Below are 27,766 nucleotides of genomic sequence, written 5' to 3' on the forward strand. Positions count from 1 at the left end.
GGCTGGGTTAGGGGGGCTGCCATTCCAGCTGTGGTCTCACTCTCACTTTCCCCACTCCGGGAATTATCAGTGGAAGGAAAACAAGACAGAAGCCAGTCTTCCATCAGCCAAGAGTTGTGCTCCCCTCATCCCCACCCCATGTTTTGGTCCCACCTCCCTCTGTTTGGAGGCTCTGGCCAAGTTCAACCCCCACCCATCTTGCCTCAAGACAAACTCAGTGTTTGCATGAGAGTCTACTTTAATGATTCAAATCTGGGTCATCCAAGAACTGCTCCTCTGAAGGGCAATGGGAAGGGTGCTGGGGCAGGGAGGCTTCACATGAGGTCTCAATCAGCCACAGGGTTGCGGCCCACAGTAGGAAATGGCCCAGAGAAGCCCTAAAACAAGAAGAAACAAGGGAGCTAGAGTCAGGATGTGAGACGGTGGCTCCTCCCTCATCTGCCCTCCTTCCACAAATACTGTAGTAACAGCCTGATTTGAGTAACCCTTCAGCATGGTGACAGCTCACCAACTGAGAGCCTGTCCCCTTGGGTCTCACATGTAGCCCTGTCTCTCCATGGTTTGCCCTTAAGCTTAGGTCTGGAGAAGAATGGCAGCTCCTTGTTTGCATTATTCCTGGGAGCACCAGGGCAACCAGTCCCCCACAGGTAGGTCTCTGTCACTTCTGTCACTGAGCTCTGATTATGTTGCCCCAGCAACCAATCCAGGCTTAGGAAGCCCAGCTGCCACATTGTGGAAGTAGGAATCTGTTTCCTTGGAGAGCATGAGGAGCTGGAACCCCCTGTGGTGCAGGTTGCCTTTAGATGGAGGGTGCAGCCAGCCGGGGGTGCCCTGCTTCACTGCCACCACCCAAATTCAAGCCACCTCGGTCTCCCTGGACCAGGATGAGCCCCTCCTTACAGACTTCTCAGTTTTCACTTTTGCTTTCCTTACAGTTCATTCCCCAAAATCACCAGGGTGGCCTTTTAAAATCATATCATGTTGTGACATTCCTTTCCTTAAAATTTCCCAGTTAAATTCCCACTGCACTTAGAATGAAATTCAAACCTTTTGCTATGATCTGTGAGCCCCTGTGTGGTCAGTCCTGGGCCTAATTCTCCACCCTCATCTTCGACCACTGACTTTTCTGTCTATTCCTTAACATGACATGGTATGGGCGTCTCAGGACATTCGTAGTGGCAATGCTGTCTGCCTCAGATGCCCTTCCTTTACATCTTCCTCTGGTTGCCACCTTCTTATAATTTAGGTCTTAGTCCAAAAAAAAAAACCAAAAAACCTCTTTTTTCAGTGTGGAGGAGTCTGATGTTTGGAATGGCCAAATCCCACTGCAGTTCTTGAGTGGATAGGGCAGGGACTATGCAGGGGAAAGAGCTGGAAATCAGGAGACCTGGGTCCAGTCTTGGCTCTGCCACAAACTCATGGTGTTGCCTTGAGTATGTCCCATGGCCTGGGCCCCAATTTCTCATCTATAAAGATGGATGGGAGTACTAGATGGGTGGTTTCCATTCTGGATTCTGAAGAGTTCAGAGATCCCAAGGAGATGTCTCAGAGCCTTGCCCGGGTGACTTGCCCAGGCCATAGAGTAGAGCAAGGGGGAGGCTGAATGTGAGGGTCTCTGAGCTGCACCTCCCATTCATCAAGGGAGTGTTGCTATCACGTGCTACATACAAGGGCATATATGGCAAAAAGGACGTTTAATTTTGAAAACTCTGCAGTTTCAATGCCTATTTTAAACTCACGCATGATCTTATAGATAATTTCTTCCTTAGAGGCTCCCAGCGCCGGCATCATGTCCAGCCCCCCATATGAACACCTATAGGTAATCTGAGAGAGACAGGAAATTAGAAGTACCTTTGATTAGGAATGGAAAAATCTTTTCTGCAGCGATCTGCCCTCACCTCAATGCCCATTCCCTTCTTCCTATCTGCCTCCCTCATTTAAACAGGTCCAACCTCCCTAGAAAAAGTGAGCCCCTCACCTTGACAGGGTTGGCCACCTCTTGTTTCAGGGCCTTAGAAACCACTTCGGAGGTAAAGCACTGATCCCTGTTCACCTTGGCCAGGGGGCTCTGAGGAGGGAAACCAGGAGTCAAGGAGGAGGCAGAAAAGGGTGAGAGGGCCCCACAGGAAAAGCAATTGGATACAAAGTCAGGGATTCACAATTCTTGAGAAGATACATGAGTCTCACTGTGGGGAATAGGAGTCGAAGTTTCTCCTCTTGCTAGAAGAGACAGGGAATGACAAATTGGACCTAGGCTTGCCACACCCACCTCCCCTCCCTTTGCAGATATCACTAATGGATCATGAAATTCTTCTCCGTTGATTCCAAACAGGACCTCTGAATTATTCTCCTCACAGTGCTCCTGGCAACTTCTACCTGCAGTTTTAGCACACATTCCTTCCCTGTTCCGTCTGTCTGCCAGAATGCTTGGAATGACCACAGGCCTCATGCACCTCACCTCAGTGGTTTTAGTGGGGAAAAGTGCCTTCCCATCCTTCAGGCATGGATCTTGGGGATGCAGTCTGCTGGCATGCTCCATCTTTTGGATCATTGCATCCTGGGTGATGTCATCCTTCCAGAACAGACCTGCAGGATGAAAGGATGGGGGGTGAGTTGACACCTGAGACACTCAGATCCACTCCAGGGATCAGAGTAACCTTTCTCTCAAGTATATATTAGATTACATTTTACAGAGAATTAAACAAGATGATGTATTAAAGTTGCTTAGCATAGTGCCTAGCATATAATATTCAAATTAGGATTATGATTACAGTCTCTTTGCTGGTTCATTTGATGCTATTGTGAGGATTAAATGAGGTTAGGAATGTAAAGAGTGCTTAGAAAATGCTAAGGCAGTGATTATCAAACTTTAGCATGTGCATCAGAATCTCCTGCAAGGTCTGTTAAAATACGGACTGCTGTTTCCCACCCCTAGGGCTTCTGATGCAGTAGGTCTGTGGTGAAGTTCAAAAATTCCCATTTCTAACAAGTTCCCTGGCGAGGTTGATGCTGCCAGTCCAGGGGTGCACTTTGAGAACTACTGCTCTAAGGCACTATGCACATGTTAGTCTTAGCAGCAGTAATATGAACTCAAGGAAGATTTCCTATCTGTCTCCTCCCCAACATTCATGAAACTCTGCTGTGAAACAGGGTCAGCCACATGTTGCCAATGGACTCTCCACTCCCTTTCATTCCTCCCATCTGTTTGTCATACAATTTCCTACTCAGAGGCTGAAGTGTGTGTTTTCCTGTCTGAGAACTTTTGAAGAGTCCTGGCTTTGGAAAAGCTCATATAGTGCTGGGTTGGGGGGAGACTAGTCTCAAGGAGTTGGATGCTGGCCGTTTTCAGGTTTTTTTTTTTTTTTTTTCCCTAGAAGCCTCTACTGGGCTCTTCCAAGGTGTTCTAGTGCAAATAGTCCACCCATCCAGATCCCACTCCTACTCCTGTCTCATCCCCATGGGGGTAAATGTGACAAAGTTTTAAGTAGAGACATTTGGGGAACCGAAAGCCTACCCTCAGGTCGGATAGCCCCTCTTCCCCCCTCCCCATCTCTAACCAGGCCCCAACCTCTGTTCTCCAGCTTTTACTTACCTTGGGGTATAATCTGCTGGAGCACAACCTGTAAATGCTGGAAGACTGGGGTGGCAAATCCTTGGAGGGTCCAAAGCTGCCCCACTCCTACTTGGTCCTGACCATCTAAGGGCAAAATAGTGGTGTCAGCAAGGAACCTGGCCAGAAGCCTTCCACATCCCAGTTGAAGAGAAGCAGCTTCCTTGTACTGTCACTCCTGGACCCCTGACCTCTGTTCCCACTACCAGGCCGCTTTGTCCACTTCAAGTCTTCTTCTCTAATTTTTCCCTTCCTCCATCACCACTTGCCATATTCTTCAACCCCTGGGCCTCATTCACTCTTGGTACCAACTTACAGATAACCAGATTTACAGACAAAGAGCAGCCTGTAGAAGTTCAGATGCGCAGAGGCTCAGAAAGCTAAGCACATGGGAATAGTAATCAGGTGGGTAGGTGGGGCATGGGGAAACAGGTGAGCTTCATCTTAGGGAAGTCATTGAAGCCTGGAAGTGTTAGGGAGGAGGCCTGGAATCATTAGAAAAAGTATTGGTTTGTTTAGGATTTGAGGCTCTGGATCTTTTTCCTGAAGCCCACAGTTTGCCCAACTGTGCATAAGAGGAAGGACAGGGGTTGGGGAAGAGAACCCCTAATGCTATGCACACCTTACTTCTTCCAGATCAGTGAGATAGGGCTGGAGGACAGTCTGTTTTTTGCTATAGTGTAGTTACCATGAGCCATTCTGGACAGGTCTTTAGAAAAGGGAATTCTCCTACCCAGTCAAATGGATGTCTAATAATTTCCTGGGGGTAAGCGTGACAAAGTTTTAAGTAGAGACATTTGGGGATGAGAAAGCCTCCTTAAGGAAGTAGTGGAACCTCCAACACCCTGAGAAGAAGGGAAAGAGCTTCGGGAAGGGGAGCTGATTCTCTGAGGCAGCGTTCCCAGGACTGGTGGGAAGGAGTGGTGACTCGCTCGGGCTCGGCGTGGACCCGGAGCGCGCCTGGCGCTGTCCGTGGTGCTGAGAGTTGGGGAGGCCAGCGTGGCGGCGGCGCTGGGCAGAATGTGGGCGAGACATCTCCGCAAGGCTTGGCGGTCCTTCCCCACGGCCCTCATCCTCTCATTGCCACCAGGCCTCCTCCCACAGTTGTTCCCGAATCCGCTGCATTGGCCTCTAAAACCAAAAATCAGGCAGGGAGAGGGGGCGACAGACTAGGAGTTTGCGCTCTCTTCCCCATGTGCTCTGAGCAGGAATTGTCGAGTTTGCGCAGTCTGGCACGTGAGTCAGCGCGGGGTCTACGCGGATTGGTGCGGGGGAAGGGGAGAAGGATGGTCCCATTCCCCCTCCATCCTGCTTTCCCTCAGCGGTCCCCTTATTGGAAACCGGATCACAGCACGAGGAAGCCCTGGCTCGTCTCCCGGCCCAGGCTTCTCCCTGGAGCCAAGACCCCGATACCCGCAGCCCTGGTCAACTCTTTTTCTGGCCTTTCTTGCTTCTCCTGTGGCCACATAGGCCAGTTTTACCTCTCTCTGTTCATTTGTCTTTCTGACCTCTTCCCAAATCCCCAATTTTCACCTGAACCCACTTCTCGTGAGTCCAGACCCCATATGCCCAGCCTATCTGAAGCCTATGCCTCTTTCCGCGAGACGCTGTCTACCTTTTTCTCTTCTCACCTCCTTAAGCACATTCTTTTACTTCCAAGTTTCCTAGCCTTGAGGCCCCCTGCAGACCCCCACTTCTCAGGATCGCTCTCTTGGCCCTGCCCGCACCCCCCAGGGTTCCTCCTGACCGTGGGCACTAATGTCGCTGCAGCCCCCGGGGCAGCTGTTCAGCAGCAGGAAGCAGACAAGCAGCTGGAGCCCCTCGGAGCTCCCAGGCCACAGTGGGTGCTGTATCCTCCCAGGCTCGGCGCGCTCACTCCCCGGCCAAGTCTCAGCGAAGGTAGCGGCCACGGCCGAGGGGCTGAGCGGGGCTGCAGCTTCCCACCTGCCCGCGACTCGCAATCTGTTTAACCCTCCTCGGCAGTTCAGCCAATCGTGAGCGGGCCCTGCCCCTGCGGTCGCCTCCCCAGCTCCTTCCCCTACCGCCTCCCCACCCTCATCTCTTGGAATTCCTGACCCGGCTCCTTTCGGACATTAGCTGGGTCCCAACAACCACCGCCTGTACTCCCAGTCCTAAGGCTGTAGAAATGGATGGCACGTAAGATACGGGTGCAAGTTGTACCTACTCAGGTTTGTTGTGAGAATCAAATATGAACAGTGATGAAACAGGCACTCAAGGAATTTATTTTATTATCCTTGACACTCTTTACTCTGGCCCACTTAAAACCCTTTAGAAATCATATAGGTTCGATCTGCTATATACATATATATATACACATATATATATACATATGTATATATATATACACATATATATATACATATGTATATATATATACACATATATATATACATATGTATATATATATACACATATATATATACATATGTATATATATATACACATATATATACATATGTATATATACACATATATATATACATATGTATGTATATATACACATATATATATACATATGTATATATATATACACATATGTGTATATATATGGCACATCCATCCACTTTACTCCACATCCACTGCCATCGCCTTGGTCCAAACCACTGCACACTATACTTTTTTTTTTTGAGACAGTCTTGCAATTTCAGATCACCACAACCTCCACTCGACCTCTACTCAACCTCAGGCTCCAGAGTAGCTGGGACTACAGGTGCACACTACCATGCCCAGCCAATTTTATTTATTTATTTTATTTATTTTTGTAGAGACAGGGTTTTGCCATGTTTCCCAGGCTGATCTCAAACTCCTAGGCTCAAGCAATCCTCCCACCTTGGCCCCCCAAAGTGTTGGCATTACTGGCATGAGCCACCATGCCAGGCCTTGGACACTGTACTCTTTTAAATTGAGTTGTTGTAGTAACTAACTAACTGACCTCTTGCTTTCACTCTTGTGTACTTACAAGCTAGTTTGTGAGCTTTCTAACTCTTAGACTGGCACTTAAATTTTTTTTCATTAAGCTTAAAACATTTATTAAACTGGGCATGGTGGCTCATGCTTGTAATCTCAGCACTTTGGGAGGTCGAGATAGTGGATTACTTAAACCTAAGGGTTTGTATAGTGAACATTTGGGGTTGATACATTACAAAGGATCTGAATTATATTATTATCTTTAAAGGGTAATAGTTTGAGTTTGTTCTGGCAGGCAATTAAATTTTGGGTAAAAAGTCTTGATCCTGTGGCAGTCTGGTTAGGGAAGGAGTACTTCATCCTATTCTCAATTCTAGCCTGTATCTCTTAGTCCTGGGATATGGTGCTTATGGCTAAGGTGTGGTCCTTTTTGGATTTCAGCATAACCCAAAGTCATTTACCAAAACTCTCTATTTTACGGGTCCTGAACTCCAAACTCAGTCACCCTAACACTGTGACAGCTGCCAAAATCTCTGTTCAGATATTTGACTTTTTCACTAGGTTCCTTGAAATCTCACCCTGCGCAAGTGCCATTTAGAAGATAGCTAAGAATTGGAGGGGAGTTAGGATGCAGATTTTGAGTTCCTCTCTCTGTAATTTATTCATTTTCTAAATTTCTTCCTCAATTTCCAGATGCTCTGGCATCTCTGTACTCCAAAAGCTGTTTCCTTAGTAAGACTGCCACTTGCTGACAGAGCTGTTTCCCTGTGTACTGCAGTGAACTCTGAAGTATCTTCAGAGGAAAAGCCTATACATGTATAAGTCACTTGGTGGACTTCCTTTTTTTGAGGACTATACTCCCTATAGGTTTCTAACTCTTGATCAGTCTCCATGGTTTCATACAGTTATTTTTATATTTTGCCTAGAGTATATACCCAATGTTAGGAGGATCCAACACAAGTTTCTGTCTTGTCACGCCAAAAACTAGAGGTTTATCTGGTTGTCACTGATTATGTACTGGACATGCTATTTTAAAATAAATTTATAGCAATAATTTGAGGCCTAAGAGCAAATGAACGTGAACCTGCTTTGTGAAGTATAATGCTCCTGGAAAAAGGGAAATATTGGTCTTTGGGTCGGCTGAACAAAGGTGAGTGTGCTCCTCTCTGTATTTTAAGATTTTAAACCACCAGGAGAATGGCTATCAAAATGATAAATGTACAGGAGCATTGATGCTGCTCTTCTTTTTACTGTTCATTGGAAGGGATTCTAATGCTAAGAGTAATACCCTCAGAAGACTTAGCAGGTTTTCAGGCCTATTGAACCAGGGGTTCATAGGAAGGAACTTTCTTTCCCAAGAAGAAAGAAAGACTACCATAAAGTGTAGCTGGGGAGAGTGGGCGAAGGAAGATTGTAATTCAGCTGTGGTCCTACTCTGTCTTACATTCATGTTACAAATGATGTCCGGAAGGAGAAGGAGATCAGAAGCCTAGGCTCCATGTGTACCAAGGAGTTTTACTATTTCAATCCCCACCCCAAATGTCCTCTCTGTTCTGGCTTTACATATTTTAATTCAGAAGCTCTGGCTGAGGCCCACTGTCTTACTTGCAGACAAGCCTGCTTAAAGAATTTTCATGAAAACTCACTTTAAAAAATCCAGTAGCAAGTTGTCCTAAAACTGCCTCTCTGCAGGGTAATGGGGCTGGGAGAGGAGGAAGGCCTCAATCTGTGACAAAGTTTTGCTCAGAGAAGGAAACATTTCAAAGAAGCTCTAAAATGGGAGGAAAATCGGATTTGGAATTTGTGTGTATATGTGCCAGGGGCTCCCCCTCCACAGTGTAAGCTCCCCTCACCCCACTATATAAGGGCCTCTAGTTGCAGTTTTGACTTGGGCAAGTCTTGAGGAATAGTGACTCAGCAACCACCTGACAGCTAGCCTCCCCTTGGCTCCGACGTCATGATCTTCTCTCTCTCCCTGATTTTCCCTTAGGTACAGAGCTAGTCAAGGACGCTGAGCCTGCAGAAGAAAGGCAGATTCTTGTTTGCATAATTAGTAGCACCATGACAACCAGTTCTTATTGTGAGGATCAGTCATTTAGTGCTGATGATGCCACTCCAGCGACCAATCCAGGTAGGAGAAGTGTAGCTGCCATGGTGACAGGAATCAAGAAGCAGTTTCCTTGGAAGCATAAGGATCTAGAGCCCCCTGAGGTTCAGGCTGCCTGTGGGGGCAGTGCAGGGCCAGATAGAGGTGCTAGGCTCCTGTGATTGCCTCGCCCAGGCCACCACAGTCTTTCTTGGACCAAGACAACACTTCCTAACTGATCTATTGATTCCACTCTTTCCCCTATCAATATATTCTCAAGTAGCCTTTTAAAATTATATATCACATAATTCTATTCCTTTCCTTAAAATCCCCAGTGATTTTTCCTCTGTACTTTGCATAAGATCTGGACGCTCTACTGTTGCCTACAGAGCTCTGTCTAGGCAATTTTGGACTTATTTCTCCAATCCCATCTCCTATCACTGGTTGTTCTGTTTGTTTTTCTAAAGTGCCATTTGAGAAATGAAAAAATATAATAACTAAAATAAAAACTCACTGGATGAGCTCCAAGCGGGATAGAAATGACAGAAGAGTCAGTCAACTTGAAGATGGGTCAACAGAAATAATCCAATCAGAACAAGAGAGAGAAAAAACATTGGGAAAAAAAAGTTAACAGAACTTCAGGGACCTGTGGGGCAATATCAAAAGTCCAAAATTAATGTCATTGGAATTCCAGATTAAGAGGATAAAGTGTAGTACACACAAAAATTTTGAAGAAATAATTTCTGAAAAATTCCCAAATGTGTGAAAAGACATAAGCCTAAAGATTAAAGAAGCTTAAGGAATGCCAAATAGAATAAACTCAAAGAAGTCTATACTCTTGACACATTATAATAAAAAATTCTATAAAGAAAAAATCTTAAACACACGACTAAAGAACAATGGGATTCAGAAAACTGAATTTTTCATTATAAACCATGGGGGCCAGAAGGAAGTGAAATAACATCTTTAAAGTTGTGAGAGAAATGAGCTGTCAACTGAGGATTCTATATCCAGCAAAAATATACTTTAAGAATGAAAGTGAAATAAGGATATTCTCAGATGAAGAAAAACTAAGATAATTAATTGCTAGTAGAAACATCAGGAATGAAGAAGAGGAACAGAAATGACAAGTGTCTGAATAAATATCATAGACTATTCTTCCCCTTGTGAGTTATGTAAAATATGTTTGGTTAAAAGCAAAAATTCCAGCCTGGGCAACATGGCAAAACCCTGTCTCTACCAAAAAAAAACCCAAAAAACAAAAACACACAAAAAATTAGCCAGGCATGGTGTCACACACATGTAGTCCTACTTACTCAGGAGGCTGAGGAAGGAGGATTATCTGAGCCCAGGGAGGTCAAGGCTGCAGTGAGCCATGATCGCACTACTGCATTCCAGCCTAGGCAACAGAGTGAGACCCTGTCTCAATAAATAAATAAATAAATAAATAATAAGGTTGGGTACAGTGGTTCACACCTGTAATCCCAGTACTTTGAGAGGCTGAAGTAGGAGAATCACTTGAGCTCAGGAGTTGGAGACTAGCCTGGGAAACATAGCAAGACCTCGTCTCTACTAAAAATTAAAAAAATTCCAGCCTGGAAACATGGCGAAACCCTGTCTCTACAGAAAATACAAAAATTAGCTGGGTGTGGTGGTGTGTACCTGTAGTCCCAGCTACTCAGGAGGCTGAGGCAGGAGGATTGCTTGAGCCTGGGAGGTGGAGGTTGCAGTGAGCTGAAATCATGCCATCGTACTCCAACGTGGGTGACAGTGTGAGACACTCCCTCAAAAAAAAAAAAAAATTCACTGGGTCTGGTTCTGATGGGACAGCATGCCTGTAGTCTTAGCTATTCAGAATGCTGAGGCAGGAAGATCACTTGAGCCCAGGAGATAGAGATTGCAGTGAGCTATGATCACACTACTGCACTCCAGCCTGGGCAACCTGTCAAAAAAAAAAAAGCATAAATTATAACATTGATAGGATTTTCAATGTATGTAAATGTAATTGATTCTAATAGACAACTACAGCATAAATGGGGAAGGTAAAGAGATCTGTATGCTGGTAAGATTTCTATATTACACTTAAAACGGTAAAATAGTGATTAAAAGTAGACTTGGAAAAATTAAGTATGTATACTGTAATCCCTAGAGCATCCACTGAAAAAATTATACAAAGAAATATAGTAAAAAATTACAACAGATACATTAAAATAGAATATTTAAAAGTTTTCCAATAATCTAAAGAAGGAAAGGGGAGGAAAGGAACAACACAACAAAAAAAGAGGAAACAAACAGAAAAGAAACAATAAAATGGTAGATGTAAATCCAAAGATACCAATAATTGTACATTGTCTAAACATATAGATTTAAAGACAAATGACCAGAATGGCTTTAAAAAATAACCCAACAACATGTTATCTACAAGAAATTCTCTTTAAATATAACTATGTATGTAGATAGGTTAAAGGTAAACAAATGAGAAAAAGTATGATGTGCTAACATGAATCAAATAAAAACTGGAGTAGCTATATTAATGTTAGATTGACTTCAGCACAAAGAAAAATACCAGGGATAAAGAGGAACATTACATAATGATAAAAGGGTCAAGTCATCAAGAAGACATAGAACTCTTGATGTGTATGTACCTAACACCAGAGCCTCAAAATACATGATGCAAAAATGAACAATTATAAAAGGAGAAATAGACAAATCCATAATAATAATAATAATTATTATTATTTTGAGACAGAGTCTCGCTCTGTCACCCAAGCTGGAGTGCAGTGGCATGATCTCGGCTTACTGCAACCTCTGCCTCCCAGGTTCAAGCGATTTTCATGCCTCAGCCTCCTGAGTAGCTGGGATTACAGGTGACTGCCACCATGCCCAGCTAATTTTTGTATTTTTTAGTAGAGATGGGTTTTCGCCATGTTGGCCAGGCTGGTCTCAAACTCTTGACCTCAGGTGATCCACCTGCCTCGGCCTCCCAAAGTGCTGGGATTACAGGCATGAGCCACCTCACCTGTCCCAAATCCATAATTATATTTGGAGACTTCAACATTTCTCTCTCAGAAATCAAGAGAACTAGTAGACGTAAAAGCAGCAGGCTTACAAGAACTTAATCACACTACCAACCAGTAGATTCTAACTGACATTTACAGAACACTCCACCCAACAACAGCAGAGTACACATTCTTTCCAAGTGCAGAATGGAATATACCCACATCCTGCATCATACCCTGGATCATAAAACAAACTTTACTAAATTTAAAATAATTGAAATTATACAAATTTGTCCTATGACCATAATGCAATTAAACTAAAAATAAATAACAAAAAATAACAGGTCTCCAAATACTTGAACATTAAAAACCACACTTCTAAGTAATACACAGGTCAAAAAGGAAGTCTTAAGGAAAATTAGAAAACATTTTGAACTGAACAAAAAGGAAAACATCAAATTTTGTGGGATGAAGCTAGAGGAATACTTAGAGCAAAGTTTATGGCATTATATGCTTGTATTGGGAAAGTCATCTAAAGGAAGAAACTAAAGATAAAAGCATAAACCAATAAAATTGAAAACAGAAAAAGAAGAATCAACCAAACAGAAAGCTGCCTTATTGAACAGGTTGATAAAATATTTATCAGTAAGATAAACTTCTAGCAAGACTGACAAAAAAAAGACATAAATTACCATTATCAGGCATGAAAGATATCACAAATTGACCCCATAGACATTAAAAATATAATAAAGGAATACTACAAACAACTCTTATGTACATATATTTCACAACTTAGTTGAAATGGACCAATTCCTTAAAAACCACAAACTACCAAAACTCATCCAAGATGAAACAGATAACTTAAATGATCTTACAACAAGAAATTGAATTCATGTTAAAACTTCCCCCCAAAGTAGTCTACAGGCTAAGATGGTTTCTGCTATGGTTTGAATATATCCCCCAAATTACCATGTGTTGTAAACTCAATCCCCAAATTCATATGTTGATTGGAGGGGGGCCTTTGGGAGGTAATTAGGATTAGATATAGTCATCAGGGTAGGGCCCGCATGATGGGACTGGTGGCTTTATAAGAAGAAGAAAGATCTGAGGGGACACAAACACTCTTGTCCTCTCATCATGTGATGCTGTCTGTCATGACACAGCATGAAGGCCCTCACCAGATGCCTGTCCCTCTATCATAGACTCCCCAGCTTCTAGAACCATATAAAATCAACTTTATAAATTACCCAGTCTGTGGTATTCTGTTATAGAAATGTGAAATAGGGCTGGGCACGGTGGCTCAAGCCTGTAATCCCAACACTTTGGGAGGCCGAGGTGGGCAGATCACTTGAGGCCAGGAGTTCAAGACCAGTCTGGCCAACATGGTGAAACCCCATCTCTACTAAAAATACGAAAGTTAGCGGGGCTTGGCACATGCTTGTAATCCCAGCTACTTGGGAGGCTGAGGCATGAGAATTGCTTGAACCTGGGAGGTGGAGGTTGCTTGCAGTGAGCCAAGATCATGCCACTGCACTCCAGCCTGGGTGACAGAGACTCCATCTCAAAAAAAAAAAAAAATGCAAAACAGACACAGTTTCATTGGCAAATTCTACCCAATATTTCAAGAAGAAATAACACAATCTCTTCCAGAAATTCGGAAAGAATACTTCCCAATTCATTATATGTACTTACTATTGCCTTGATACCAAAATCAGAAAAAGACAATACAAGAATAGAAAATTGTGGGCTGACATCTTTTATGAACACGGGCACAAAACCACTCAAAAAATTAGCAAATTGAATCCAGCAATATATAAAAGGAATCCTGGGAGCATAAGGCTGGTTCAATATTTCAAAATCAATGTAGTCCACTATTTTCAACAGTTTAAGATGAAAAGCCACATGATCACATCAATGAATGCAAAAAAAGTATTTGATAAAATTCAACATTCATATTTAAAAACAAATAGGCCAGGTGCAGTGGCACATGCCTATAATCCCAGCAGTCTGGGAGGCTGAGGCAGGTGGATCACCTGAGGTCAGGAGTTCAAGACCAGCCTGGCCAACATGATGAAACCCCATCTCTACTAAAAATACAAAAATTAACTGGGCATGGTGGTGGGTTCTTGTAATTCCAGCTACTCGGGAGGTTGAGGCAGAAGAATTGCTTGAACCCAGGAGGTGGAGGTTGCAGTGAGCCAAGATTGCGCCATTGCACTTCAGCCTGGGCGACAAGAACGAAACTCCGTCTCAAAAAAACAAAAACAAAACAAGCAAACAAATAACAATAAATAAAACAAGCCTCTCAGCAAGGCTGAAATAGAAGGGAACTTCAATCTGATAAAAGGGCATCTACAAAAAAGCTACAGCTAATGTCATAGTTAATGATCAAAATACTTCCCCTGGCTGGTCATGGTGGTTCCTGCCTGTAATCCCAGCACTTTGGGAGGCCGAGGTGGGAAGATCACCTGAGGTCAGGAGTTTGAGACCAGCCTGACCAACATGGTGAAACTCTGTCTCTACTAAAAATACAAAAATTAGCTGGGCGTGGTGGTGGGCGACTTGTAATCCCAGCTACTCAGGAGGTTAGGGCATGAGAATCACTTAAACCCGGGAGGCAGAGGTTGCAGTAAGCTGAGATCGTGCCACTGCATGCCAGCCTGGACGACAGAGCAAGACTCTGTCTCAAAAAAAAAAAAAAAACTCCTTCCCCTAAGAGCAGAAAACAAAGGAAGTACAGTTGTCCCTCAGTATCTATAGGAGATTGGTTCCAGGACCTCCCGTCAAGGTCAAAATCCTCAGATGCTGAAGTCCCTGGTATAAAACGGTGTAGTATTTAACATATAACTTATGCACATCTTTCTGTATACTTTAAATCATCTCTAGATTGCTTATAATAATACAATATATGTGCTATGTAAATCATTGCTATATTGTATTGTGTAAGTAATAATGACAAGAAAAAGGATCTGTACACGTTCAGCACAGATGCAGTTTTTTTTTTTCAAATATTTTTGATCCATGGTTGGTTGAATCCAAGGATGTGGAACCAGAGAGTGCAGAGGGCTGCATGACCCTCTTGCCACTCCAGTTCATCATAGCACTGGGAAATGATTCCATTCAGGATCCTCTTTTTCTGGTAAAAGAACACCCTATGGAATTTCTTCTAGTGAAAGTGTGTTGGCTGCAAGCTCTCACATGAAGATTTTCTGAAAATGTCATTATTTCACTTTCATTTTTGGAAGATATGCCAGGTATAGAATTCTAGGTTGGGCCAGGCATGGTGGCTCACGCCTGTAATCCCAGCACTTTGGGATGCTGAGGCGGGTGGACCTGAGGTCAGGAGTTCAAGACCAGCCTGGCCAAATTGGCGAAAGCTGTCTCTACTAAAAATGCAAAAAAATTAGCCGGGATTAGTGGCAGACGCCTGTAATCCCAGCTACTTGGGAGGCTGAGGCAGGAGAATGGTTTGAACCCAAGAGGTGAAGGGTGGTGAGCCGAGAACGCCTTGCACTCCAGCCTGGGTGACAAGAGTGAAACTCTGATTCAAAAAAAAAAAAAAAAAAAAAAAGCTAGGTTGGTCATTGTCTCTTTTGGCACATTGAGGACATCAGTTTAGTATCTTTTGGGTGCCATTATTGCTATCGGCATAACTGTAACTTGTGTCTTAAAAGTAATCTTCTGGCCGGGTGCGGTGGCTCATGCCTGTAATCCCAGCACTTTGGGAGGCCGAGGTGGGCGGATCACAAGGTCAGGAGATCGAGACCATCCTGGCTAATATGGTAAAACCCTGTCGCTACTAAAAATACAAATAATCAGCTGGGCGTGGTGGTGGGCACCTATAGTCCCAGGTACTCCAGAGGCTGAGGCAGGAGAATGGTGTGAGCCCAGGAGGCAGAGCTTGCAGTGAGCCGAGGTTGCGCCACTGCACTCCAGCCTGGGCAACAGAGCGAGACTCCATCTCAAAAAAAAAAAAAAATTAATCTCCCTCTGATCTATACCACAGCTGTTGTATTAGTCCATTTTCTGTTGCTTATAACGGAATAATTGAAAGTGGGTAATTTATAAAGAAAACGCATTTATTTCTTAAAATTTTCACAATTATTGAGACTGAGAAGTCCAGGGTTAAGGGGCTGCATCTGGTAATGGCTTTCTTATTGGTAAGGATGCTTTACAGAGTCTCGAGGTGCCACAAGACATTATATGGCAAGGGGGCTGAGCATGCTAGCTCAGCTCTGTCTTCTTCCTATAAAGTCACAGTCCCACTCCTGTGATAACACATTAATCCATAACCTATTAATTCAGAAATGGATTAATCCATTTATGAGGGCAGAGCCCTCATGACCCGATTATCTCTTAAAGACCCCCTCTCGATACTGTCACATGGGGATTAAATTTCAACATGAATTTTGGAGGGAACAAGTATCTAAACCATAGCAGTTGTATTTAAGATATTTCTCTGTGTCTTTGGTTTCCTACAGTCTCACTATAATGTTTCTAGGTATGGATTTCTTTTTTTTTTTTTTTAAATCCTGCATGTGTTTCTTTGGGATTTTTTTTTTTTTTTTTTTTTGAGACAGTAGAGTGACGCGATCTTGGCGCACTGCAACCTCCACCTCCTGGGTTCAAGCGATTCTCCTGCCTCAGCCTTCCCAGTAGCTGGGATTACAGGCGACCGGCATAATGCCCGGCTAATTTTTGTATTTTTAGTAGAGACGGGGTTTTGCCATGTTGGCCAGACTAGTCTCGAACTCCTGACCTCAGGTGATCCGCCCACCTCAGCCTCCCAAAGTGCTGAGATTACAGGTGTGAGGCACCGCGCCTGGCCGGGAATTTTTACATTGAAGGCTTACATATGTTTTTGTAAAATTCTAAGCCATTAACTCTAAGTATTGTATCTCCCCATTCTGTCTCACCTTTCCTTTTCAGTCTTCAGTGAAGTGCATGTTAAACATTATTGCTCTATCCTATATACTTCTTTTTTTTTTTTTTTTTTTTTTTTTGATACAGGGTCTTGCTTTGTGTCACCCAGGCTAGAGGGCAGTGGCACAATCACAGCTCACAGCCTCAACCTCCTGGGCTCAAGTGATCCTCTTACTTCAGCCTCCTGAGTAGCTGGGATTACAGGCACGTGCCACCATGCCTGGCTAATTTTTGTATTTTTTGTAGAGGCAGGGTTTTGCCATGTTGCCCAGGCTGGTCTTGAACTCCTGGACTCCAGTGACCCATCCATCTCAGCCTCCCAAAGTGCTGGGATTACAGGCCTGAGCCATTGCCCCCAGCTCCTGTATAGTTCTTACCCTCACTTTTGCATTTTCAACAGCCTTCATCCAGTATTTTCTTCTTATTTGTACTCCAGTTTATGAATGAATTATCTATTCCGCTGTTTTAATCTGTTATTAATCCTATCCCATGAATTTTTTAACTGGGGTAATAGAATTTTTTTATTTTATTTTTATTTTTTATTTTTTATTTTATTTTATTTTTTTTGAGACAGAGTCTCGCTCTGTCGCCCAGGCTGGAGGGCAGTGGCACAGTCTCGGCTCACTGCAAGCTCCGCCTCCCAGGTTCTTGCCATTCTCCAGCCTCAGCCTCCCAAGTAGCTGGGACTATAGGTGCCCACCACAATACCCAGCTAATTTTTTGTATTTTTAGTAGAGACGGGGTCTCACCGTGTTAGTCAGGATGGTCCCGATCTCCTGACCTGGTGATCCGCCTATCTCGGCCTCCCAAAGTGCTGGGATTACAGGTGTGAGCCACCATGCCAGGCCTAGATTTTTAAATTCTAGAATTTTTCTTTGGTTCTTTTCCAAATTAGTTTTGAAATTTCTAATGGTTTTTAGTTCTGACAATATTTTCAAATTTGTCCTTTATTGCTATGAGCAGAGTAAGCCGTGTTTTTTCATCTGTATCTGGTGACACTGTGGTACTATTTTTGTTTTCTATTATTTTTACTGTTTCTCACTCAAATTGTCTCATTTCCTCTTGTGACTGTTTATCTTTGTGTGCTGGACACACTGTTTGACCAAAAACAAAACAAAACAAAAAAAAAGCAGAAATAATTTGAGACCTACCTGCACTAGCAATCTAAAATCGCCTTAATGTAATTTTAGGATTCCTCAGATGAGTTGAAGCTTGACTGCTTTATGGACAAGAGCTAGTGTACCTCTGTTTCGCCCTTCTCGGGTGTAACTCTGCAGTCCTAAGGGAAAATGAAGAAGCTTTTTGTTCTTGTTGTTTTTTGTTTGTTTTAAACCAGAGAACTTCCTCTTCACAGGCTGTGAATTTCCACATTTGATTCTCTAGTCCCACAAGGCTGGCAGAATTCCAGCTCAGCCTCTCAGCTGCTTCTACCCAGTCAGCAAGCTTTCTTATCCCTCTGGATTCTGTCCCCTCCTGGATGCTGACTGGCCCCATTAATTTCTCATTATCTTGATAGTTCCTTGGTGCATTAAGAAGGCACGCTTTAGATTCTCATCCCTAATTTTTAGTTGTATGTTAGACACGGCTTGTGCTCCACCTCACATCCTCCCAGCCCATCTCTTTACTCCAGCCATTGTTGTAGAAGCCAGATGGCAGCAGATGTAGAATAAGAGCAACTTGCCTCTGCTGTGCAGCCAATCCCTAGCTTTCTGTCCTAAAACTTATCTGTCCCTGCGGTGACGGGTGCCTGCAGGAATCTACTCAGCCATCCTAATGCATGAGCAAACCTCCTCTATATACAGATTTCCTTGACTTGGGCTATCCTTGACTAATCAGGGACAGAAGCTAGTCAATAAGCACTGCCCTCCCCTCAGTCTTAGGCAAAAAAATCACAGGCATATTCTCCTTGGCTCCTCAAGAGTTCCCAGTGAGCTTGAACCTTAATTGTCCACAGTGGTAAGTAGTTCAATTACACATGCTTAAACTGATTTTCCCTACTTTCCAGTTTTAATTTCTCACTCCCCCGACCAACACCTGTTCTTTAGGATCATAGCCAAAAATAAGGTACCTGCATTTAAGCCCAATTGTTGAACTCTTGGGGGAAGTTGGGGGCTAAACACAAACTAAGACAAGGTGTCTTCAGCAAGATTGGTATAAATTATCAAGTCTACCATTGCCAGGAGCAGAAATCAAGTTTTCTATTGTTCTTCTGTTTTTAATATTGGAGCTATTCCAGGATGTTTGTATGTTTATGGGAGGTGTCTAGAAATGAGGAGAAAATGATAAAGAAAAGAGAGGAGATAATTTCTTTCTTCTTCTTCTTTTTTTTTGAGATAGAGTCTCGCTGTGTTGCCCAGGCTGGAGTGCAATGGCACGATCTTAGCTCATTGCAATCCCCGCCTCCCAGGTTCAAGCAGTTCTCTTGCCTCAGCCTCCCAAGTAGCTGGGATTACAGGTGCCCGCCACCATGCCTGGCTAATTTTTGTATTTTTAGTAGAGACAGGGTTTCACCATGTTGGTCAGGCTGGTCTCAAACTCCTGACCTCAGGTGATCTACCCGCCTCGGCCTCCTAAAGTGCTGGGATTATAGGCGTGAGCCACTGCGCCCGGCCAAGAGAGGAGAGAATTTCTAGAGTGATGATCCTGAATAGGCCTCTGGCTTGCCCCTCTCTCACTCCCCCGCCCCCTCCCCTCCTTTCCCCCTACTTTCTCCTTTCTCCTTCTTCCCTTCCCTTCCCTTCCCTTCCTTTCTCTCTTTCTCTCTCTCTTTCTTTCTTTCTTTCTTCTTTTTACTTTTTCCCCCTAGAAATGGGGTCCTGCTCTGTCACCCAGGCTGGAGTGCAGTAGCATGATCATAGCTCACTATAACCTCGAACTCCTGGGCTTGAGGGATCCTCCCACCTCCGTCTCCCAAGTAGCTGGGACTACAGGCAGAGGCTACCACACCCGGCTATTTAAAAAATTTTTCGTATATATGGGGGTCTTACTATATTGTCTAGGCTGATCTTGAATGCCTGGCCTCAGGCAATCCTTCTACCTTGGCTTCCTGAGTCACTGGGATTACTGGCGTGAGCCACTGAGCCGGCCTCTGGCTTTAATTCTTAGGAGTAAACCAAATTTCTTTCTCAAATCCTTCCTCCTCCAGTCACCCCTTTTTCTGTAAGTAGCGTGATTATTTTCCCAGGCAATAGTTCTCTAAATTTAGGTGGCTTCTCTCTTTATCTCTTCACTGAAACCCAGATGCTGAGACCAGGTGGGCTGGGGAGACCCTAACCCAGTGGCGCTAGAGGAATTAAAGACACACACACAGAAATATAGAGGTGTGAAGTGGGAAATCAGGGGTCTCACAGCCTTCAGAGCTGAGAGCCCCGAACAGAGATTTACCCACATATTTATTAACAGCAAAACAGTCATTAGCATTGTTTCTATAGATATTAAATTAACTAAAAGTATCTTTTATGGGAAATGAAGGGATGGGCTGAATTAAAGGAATAGGTTGGGCTGGTTAACTGCAGCAGGAGCATGTCCTTAAGGCATAGATAGCTCATGCTATTGCTTGTGGCTTAAGAATGCCTTTAAGTGATTTTCCACCCCGGGTGGGCCAGGTGTTCCTTGCCCTCATTCCCATAAACCTACAACCTTCCAGCTTGGGCATTAGGGCCATTATGAACATGTTACAGTGCTGCAGAGATTTTGTTTATGGCCAGTTTTGGGGCCAGTTTATGGCCAGATTTTGGGGGGCCTGCTCCCAACACCCAGACAGTTGCCAAGGCCTCTCAACTCACTCTTCAGCACAACTCTCAAAGGTGTCTCCTTTCCATTTGCTCCATCTCTGCCCAATTTCAGGCCCTTAGAGCATATGTAAGTCATCATATCACTGTTCTAATTGGCTACCTCCTTTTCATATATTCCCCCCCTCTCTCCTCCTGCATTCATCCTTCAAATATGTTATTTCTTTGACTACAAAATGTCAGTGCTCCCCATGGCCTCTTAAAAATGAGACCTAGGCCGGGCACAGTGGCTCACGCCTGTAATCCCAGCACTTTGGGAGGCCGAGGCGGGCGGATCACAAGGTCAGGAGATTGAGACCATCCTGGCTAACACAGTGAAACCCTGTCTCTACTAAATTATACATATATATATATATATATAAATTAGCCGGGCATGGTGGCGAGCATCTGTAGTCCCAGCTACTCAGGAGACTGAGGCAGGAGAATGGCGTGAACCCGGGAGGCAGAGCTTGCAGTGAGTCGAGATCGCGCCACTGCACTCCAGCCTGGGCGACAGAGCGAGACTCTGTCTCAAAAAAAAAAAAAATAATAATGAGACCTAAATTATAAAGCTTGGCCCTCCATCATCAAGCCCAAACCTACTTTTCCAGACGTACCTCCAGCTGTTCCAGAATTACTCGTTCACCCACTAATCTTCCTGCTTTCCAACTTCTTCATCTTGTATGCTATTGTCCATACTTTATCACCTCCTACTGAAATCCACCGCAGACCTCCAGGGCCAGCTCAAAAAGTTTCTTCCTTGCTGGGACCTTTCCATATCACCCAGTTGCATGTACAATCAAGGGTCACAGACTGTCAGAGTGGAGAGGTCCATTTGTAAGGACAGAATTCACCAATTTCATGGATGGCGCAGTACAGTCTTCCAGCTGTAGCTCTTTTTCTCCACTATATTTATTTAACTCTACTCCATAAATATGTGTTGAGTACCTGGGCTGTACCTAGGTACTATGCTAGGTACCCATGACACAGAGATGAGTCAGTCATATACAGTGACCCCAAGGAAAAGCAAGGTATACCTACTTACAAGGTATAAAGTTAAACATTGAGTTTGCATGGAGAAGAGTGTGATGAACTCAGGTGGGAGAAATGATTGGAAGGTCAGAGAAGGCACAATAGAAAAGGGGATATTAAGCTCATATTTTTAGGATAAGATGGATAAGGTGTGTTGGTGGGTACTTGGGGGTAGAGAGTACTGTGTGTATAAGGGCTGAGCAGTGTGAACTAGCAAGGCCCAATTTGAGAAACACGAGTGGGGGCTGAATTGCTGAAGCACCCACACAGGCAGAAAGGAGAATGCCTTTAAATGAGACAGGAGAGGCTGGCAGGAGACTGAGGGCCATGTGGACCATATAAGAAGCCTGGACTTTTTCCTGTGGGTTATAGCGTCGTTAAATAGCTCCAAGCTCATGGAAGCAAGGACTTTGTCTTGTTCACCACTGTATCCCTAGTGCCTAGGACTGAGCCCAAAACATAATAGATCGTCTTAGTTTGGATTCACCCAAAAGGAACCTTGAAAAGAGGATTGGGTGCAGGTGGTCTAGGTGGCAGGTCATCCCTGCAAGCACAAGTGAAGGAAGGGGAAAGTGAGAGAAGGAAAGGAGAAAAGCCAATACACAGAATGTTGATGAGCAGGTTGTTGCTGTGGGCAATTGGGAATTGACCCTGCTGGGGATTCCTGAGGATCCCTGTGAAAGTTGTCTCAAATTTATCCCACCGAGGGGAGGATACATTGGAATATTTATCCAGTAACACAGCCTTTTTTTTTTTTTTTTTTTTTTTTTTTTTTTTTTTTTTTTTGAGACAGAGTCTTGCTTTGTTGCCCAGGCTGGAGTGCAATGGCACGATCTTGGCTCACTGCATCCTCTGCCTCCCAGTTTCAAGAGCTTCTCGTGCCTCAGCCTCCCAAGTAGCTGGGATTACAGGCTCCCACCACCATGTCCAGATAATTTTTGTAGTTTTAGAGATGGGGTTTCGCCATGTTGGCCAGGCTGGTCTTGAACTTCTGACCTCAGGTGATCCACCTGCCTCAGCCTCCCAAAGTGCTGAGATTACAGGCGTGAGCCACCATGCCCAGCTAACTCAGCCTTTAAAGTGTTGATGATTGCCCCTCAGGGTGTTAAGTCCCAGGCACTTCAGGGCTGTCTGGTGCACAGGTATGCAAGTTCTCCTGGTGTTCCAGAAAACCCACAGGACGAGAATCAGAGTGTTTCCAGGTTTCGAGGTGGGAAGCTGTCAGCACATAGACGTTGTCCACGTGTTTGCTGCAGGTAACCTCAGAGATGGGCCATTGGATATGAGGCAGGGCACCTGCCTGGTCTGCTGCACAGGTGTTCAATATCTATTGCACAAGTACGTCGTATGTATGTCTTCCTTCCCTGCCTAGCCTTCAATTGCCTTGAGGCAGGAACTATGTATTGCAGAGGCCAGGCACAGTAAAGCACAAATCTTTACAAATGTGGGTTGAATAAAAGAAAGTAAAATGTTTGATGGGGAAAAGTAAAGTGGGTGGTAAGGGTCAACCTAGCTAATAAAAATAGGTATAAATAAATATGACTAGTTGAGCATCATATTTATCGATGTCCTTACAAGCAAAGCGGCAGGGGAGAGGACATATATTGGTGGCATCATTGAGCCTGTATACTAAAGGACTCTCTTGTAATTTCTCTGTATTCCATAGTGGAGGGGCTTGATATTTTCCCTTGTGCTCCCACTTATGAGGATTGAATGAGCTGACTACCCAATGAACACTGAAAATTAACAAAACAAAATAAATGAGCTGAGTGTGCAGGTGCTTTGAGAAACATAAAACTTGAGGCATGGGACCTGCTGGAGCTTGGTTGGGTTGAACATTGGTGGCTAGACTCCCCTTTCCCAGGGGAAAATTGACCATAGGTACCAAAAGTTAAATGTGCATAGCCTTTGGCTGTGGAATTGTTTGTGGATTCTTGGGGTGGGGCTGGTATGACTGCCGTTTAGGGGACCCTAATGCTGAACAGGTACCATGGACCTCTGAAGGCAGAGCAGGGCCCAGACCTGCTTGACCTGGGGTCTGGAGGGGGTGGATTTCCTTCTATCGGGAAAGAAGACCAGTAAGACACAACTGAAGGCTGTGTGGGGATGGCTGCCTTGCCATCCTGCCTTTCACCTGCTTTAGAAATGACCCATGGAAGGAAAAAGGCATCTGAAACAAGGCCTTCGGACAACCAGGGGCTGGCTGGCTGCACCCACTCCCCAGGCTTCCCTGCATTTGGCTCCCACCTCTCCCAGCTCTCACCTGGGAGGCTCTGGCTTGGTCCCCCGACCACCAATTCTGCCTCCAGACAAGTCTGCTGAGTTTTTTTTTGAAAATTGACTTTAATAATCCAGATTTGGTTCAGCCTGAAATTGTCCTTCCTGAGAGCATCAGGGAAAGTATGAGGAATGGGAAGCTTCCCATATGGCCTTAATCAGCTACAAGGTTGTGACTCAGAGTAGGGAATGGCTCAAAGACATCCTAAAATGGGAAGAAACAAGGGATTTTCAGTTAATGCACCCAGGCAGTGGTTGCCACTCCCCTCCCTCTCCCCTTCCCCCACCAAGTGCAGAACCAATCTCAATAGCAGTCTCAAGTCCCTTCCCTTGTTCCCCATCTCTAATCCCATCTCCTTCCCAGGATTTTCCATGAGACACATTAGGGGTTTCTCAGGTTGCCTGAGCCTGAGGCATAGCAGCTCCTTGTTTGCATACTTGACAGAACCATGGCAACCAGTCCCCATCATGGGGTCAGTCACAAGACTAATGATGTGGCCCAGCAGCCAATCCAAGCAAAGGAGCCCCGCTGCCATGGTGATGGGGGGCGGGGACCACCAGTTTCCTTGAAGGGCTGAGGGGCTGGAGCACCTCTGAGATACAGGTTGCCCTAATGGAGCCCATCTAGAAGTTTCCCAGATCCACTGCCACGATCGTAGTCCCAGGTCCCAGGATCCCACCTGGACAACCTGGTTGCCCCAAACAGGTCTACCTGTTTCCACTCTTGTCCATTTCAAAATCCATTTTCCAACAGCATCAGTGTGTCTTTATAAAATGCTTATCATATTGTCCTACTCTCTTCCTTAAAAATCCTCCAATGCCTTCCCACTACACTTTGAATAACACCCGACCCCCTGTCTATGGACTACAAGCCACAAGTAGTCCTGGGCCTATTTTCCAAGCTCATCTGCTGTCACAGGACTGTGTCTGTTCCCCCAACAAGCCCTGGAATCTCATCTAACAGCAGATGTATTTGAAAGCCTCTTTGCCTTGGAGACTCTTCCTCCAGATCTCCCCCTGGCTGCCTCCTTGTCATTTAGGTCTAAGTTTAAATGTCACCTCCTGAGGCCCTCCTTAGCCTAAGGTGTGTGAAACAACCCAACCTCTACTGGGGTCGCTAAGAGGAAGGGTAGGGGCTGTGCAGGGGGAAGGCTGGGAGTCAGGATACAGGGGCTAGTCCTGGCTCCACACTTGTCCAGGCTGGACCTGAGCTTCTCATCTATAAAGATGGCTGGAGGTACAAGATGGGTAGTTTTCTATTTGAGCTGCAAAGGGCTCAGTGGTCCCAAGGAGATGCCTGAGAGCCTTGCCCAGGTGACTTAGTCAACACCACAGAGATAAGCAAGGGGGCTGGAGGGCTGATGTGAGAGGCTCTGGGCCCTCCTCTCTAACTCAGGGAGAGAAGTGCCCCCCACACGTACATACACATGCACATATATGTGTATACAATGTATGTATATGTAAGGGTGGGTAAGGTTAGGATTGGGGTCATGGCACACTTGGAATTCTCAGAAAAACAGCCCATATGTTTTTGTTGGGGGCGGGGTTGTGTTTTTTGTTTTTTGAGACAGGGTCTCACTCTGTCACCCAGGCTGGAGTGCAGTGGTGCAATCATAGCTCACTATAACCTTGAACTCTTGAGTTCAAGCTAATCTTCTTGCCTTAGCCTCCTGAGTAGCTATGACTACAGGTGTATGCCACCACACTTTTAAATTTTTGTAGAGACAGGGATCTTGTTATGTCACCCAGGCTGGTCTCGAACTCCCGGCCCTGAGTGATCCTCCCAATGTTCTGGGATTACAGGCATATGAACCACGACGACCAACCCACAGAGAGCCTATATGTTTTTTAAAAACATTGGAAAACCTCTGAAGCAGATTTATGCAGACCCTTCAATTTCTGTGCACATGACTGACTGTACAGGACCAAGCCATCGGAAGCCCCAGTCCCTGCATCCTGAGTTGCGGCAATCTACGAAAGGGAGACTCTGAGAGACAGAGAAAGTGGGGGCGCCCTCCAATGGGGAAATGAAGAATTTTCCTTCCATCCAGAACTGCTGACTGGCCTTTATTACATTGCCTTTAATTCTCACAGCAGCCAGGGAGGATGGCCATTATGACCACTCCACCGATGTGGAAGGAGGGCTTGTAGAGCTTCAGTAAGGTCATGACTGGGAAGCAGCAGTGCCAGGACTGGCCTGGGTCTCTCTGTGTGGAAAGCTGTGTTCCTTCCCATCCATCAGGCCCATGCTTCCAGAAGATTCTCCATGAGGCTCTGCCCTCAGTGAAGCCCTGTCAGTCCTCATGCTGCCAATGTCAGTCCCCTCCATCACTCTGCCTCCCTCTTGAAATAGCCCTTGCTGGGCTCAGGCTTCCTGAACAAGGCCAGGCCCTTACCTGCAGCAGGGCCTTGGTGTGGCTGGTCACCTCTTGGTTCAGGACCTCTGAAACCGCTTCAGAGTTAAAGCATTGCTCCCTGCTCACCCTGGTCATGGGGCTCTGATGGGAGGGGAGCCGGGAGCCAGGAGCCAAGAGTGAGGAGAAAATGGTGAACAGGCCCAGAGGAAAAGAGAAGGGGCCGAAGTGAAGGATTTCAAAACTCTGAGGGAAACTCACTTTAGGGGACAAGAGTCTCCTTGTGCTTGCTCATAGAAAACAAAGATTAAGCAGGGATAACAAATGGGAACTGTGCTTTCCAGCCCCTTCCCTCTGCAGACATCACTAATGGATCGTGGATTCCTTCTGGTGGAAATCAGATGGGAGCTCTTATTGTTCCATTCCCTGAGCTCCTGATGGCTCCTACCTGCAGCCCTGATAACTCATGCCCTTCCCAGCTCCTCTGTCTACCGGCAGGTGCAGTGCGGACCAACCGTAGGCCCAACATGCCTCACCCTGGTGACTCTGGTGGGAAAGGCTGCCTGTCCGCTCCTCAGACAGGCCTCTGGGGCATGGAGCCAGGGCGTGTGCTCTGTCTGCTGGGTCCTCACACTTTGAGTGATGTCATCCTTCCAGAACAATCCTGCAGAGTGAAAGGATGGGATGAATTGACACTTGGGGCACTCTGATGGGCCCATCCCAGAAACAAAAGTGTGATTAGAATTTTTTCTTTCCCCAAAATGCACAAGTACCACATTGCAGAGGGCCAGTGGAGGGGTCCGGAGACTGACTGGGGTACAGGAGTTTGCCTTCTGCCCACCGCCATGGCTTAAATCCTTGCTCTTGCTAGCTCTATGGCCATGAGAAACAATTAAACTTGCTGAACCTATTTTCTCGCTCATGAAGCGACGAACTTCATAGGATTGAGAGAATGAAAGCAGATAGTGCACACACATTTCCTAGCTTATTGTTTGGCATGCAATAAGTGATCAAGTGAGAGCTGTATTTTACTTTTTTTAGCTACACCTGCTAGAAAGGGACAAATAGGAATTTTTAAATGATGCTGCTGTGAGAATCAAATAAGGTTGAAGATAGAAAGTGTGCTTCCAGGCCAGGCATGGTGGCTTATGCCTGTAATCCCAGCACTTTGGGAGGCTGGGGCGGGCAGATCACTTGAGGTCAGGAGATCGAGACCAGCCTGGCCAACATGATAAAACCCTATCTCTACTAAAAATACAAAAGTTAGCCCGGTGTGGTTGTGCATGCCTGTAGTCGTAGCTGCTTGGGAGGGTGAGGTATGAGAATCATTTGAACCCGGGAGGCGGAGGTTGCAGTGAGCTAAGATAGTGCCACTGCACTCCAGCCTGGGTGACAGATCGAGACCCTGTCTCAAAAAAAAAAAAAAAAAACTTCTAGAACCCTAGGACATTACACATTATATACTATGATTATTAGTAGTAATTTGAACTCAAAGCGGATCTCCCTTCTGATGCCTGAAGCCACACACTCTGCTTTCAGGAAGGGTCAGATACTTTTCCCCAGGAAAAATATCCTTCCACCCTCCACTCTGGCCTTTCATGTCTTCCACTTGTCATATTCTCTGAACTGCCCACCTCCTTAATTCAGAGTCTGAAGTATGTGTGTGGGGGTGGGAGGGACCTGGTTCTGGCTGAGGACTGCAAGATTCCTAGCTCTGGAGCAGTCAGACAGCACCCGGGGTGGTGAGCCAGGCCCGAGGAGATAGATGCTGGCCTCTTCTGGGGACT

At 45.2% G+C, this 27,766-nt stretch overlaps 1 protein-coding gene across 1 annotated transcript; it reads right to left on the minus strand.

Moving 5' to 3' along the window:
- Positions 1-220: 220 nt before the first annotated feature.
- On the minus strand, positions 221-26,117 carry RESP18 (regulated endocrine specific protein 18). The gene is made up of 8 exons (XM_054678851.1): positions 26,022-26,117; positions 25,542-25,596; positions 5,358-5,582; positions 3,593-3,697; positions 2,459-2,586; positions 1,979-2,068; positions 1,740-1,824; positions 221-377 (listed from the first exon to the last, which is right to left on the minus strand). The coding sequence occupies exons 1-8, from the start codon at positions 26,115-26,117 to the stop codon at positions 331-333; spliced, it is 831 nt and encodes a 276-aa protein (XP_054534826.1). The 3' UTR covers positions 221-330.
- Positions 26,118-27,766: the final 1,649 nt, after the last annotated feature.

Source organism: Pan troglodytes, chromosome 13, assembly GCF_028858775.2.
Source record: "Pan troglodytes isolate AG18354 chromosome 13, NHGRI_mPanTro3-v2.0_pri, whole genome shotgun sequence".
Lineage (NCBI taxonomy): Eukaryota > Metazoa > Chordata > Mammalia > Primates > Hominidae > Pan > Pan troglodytes.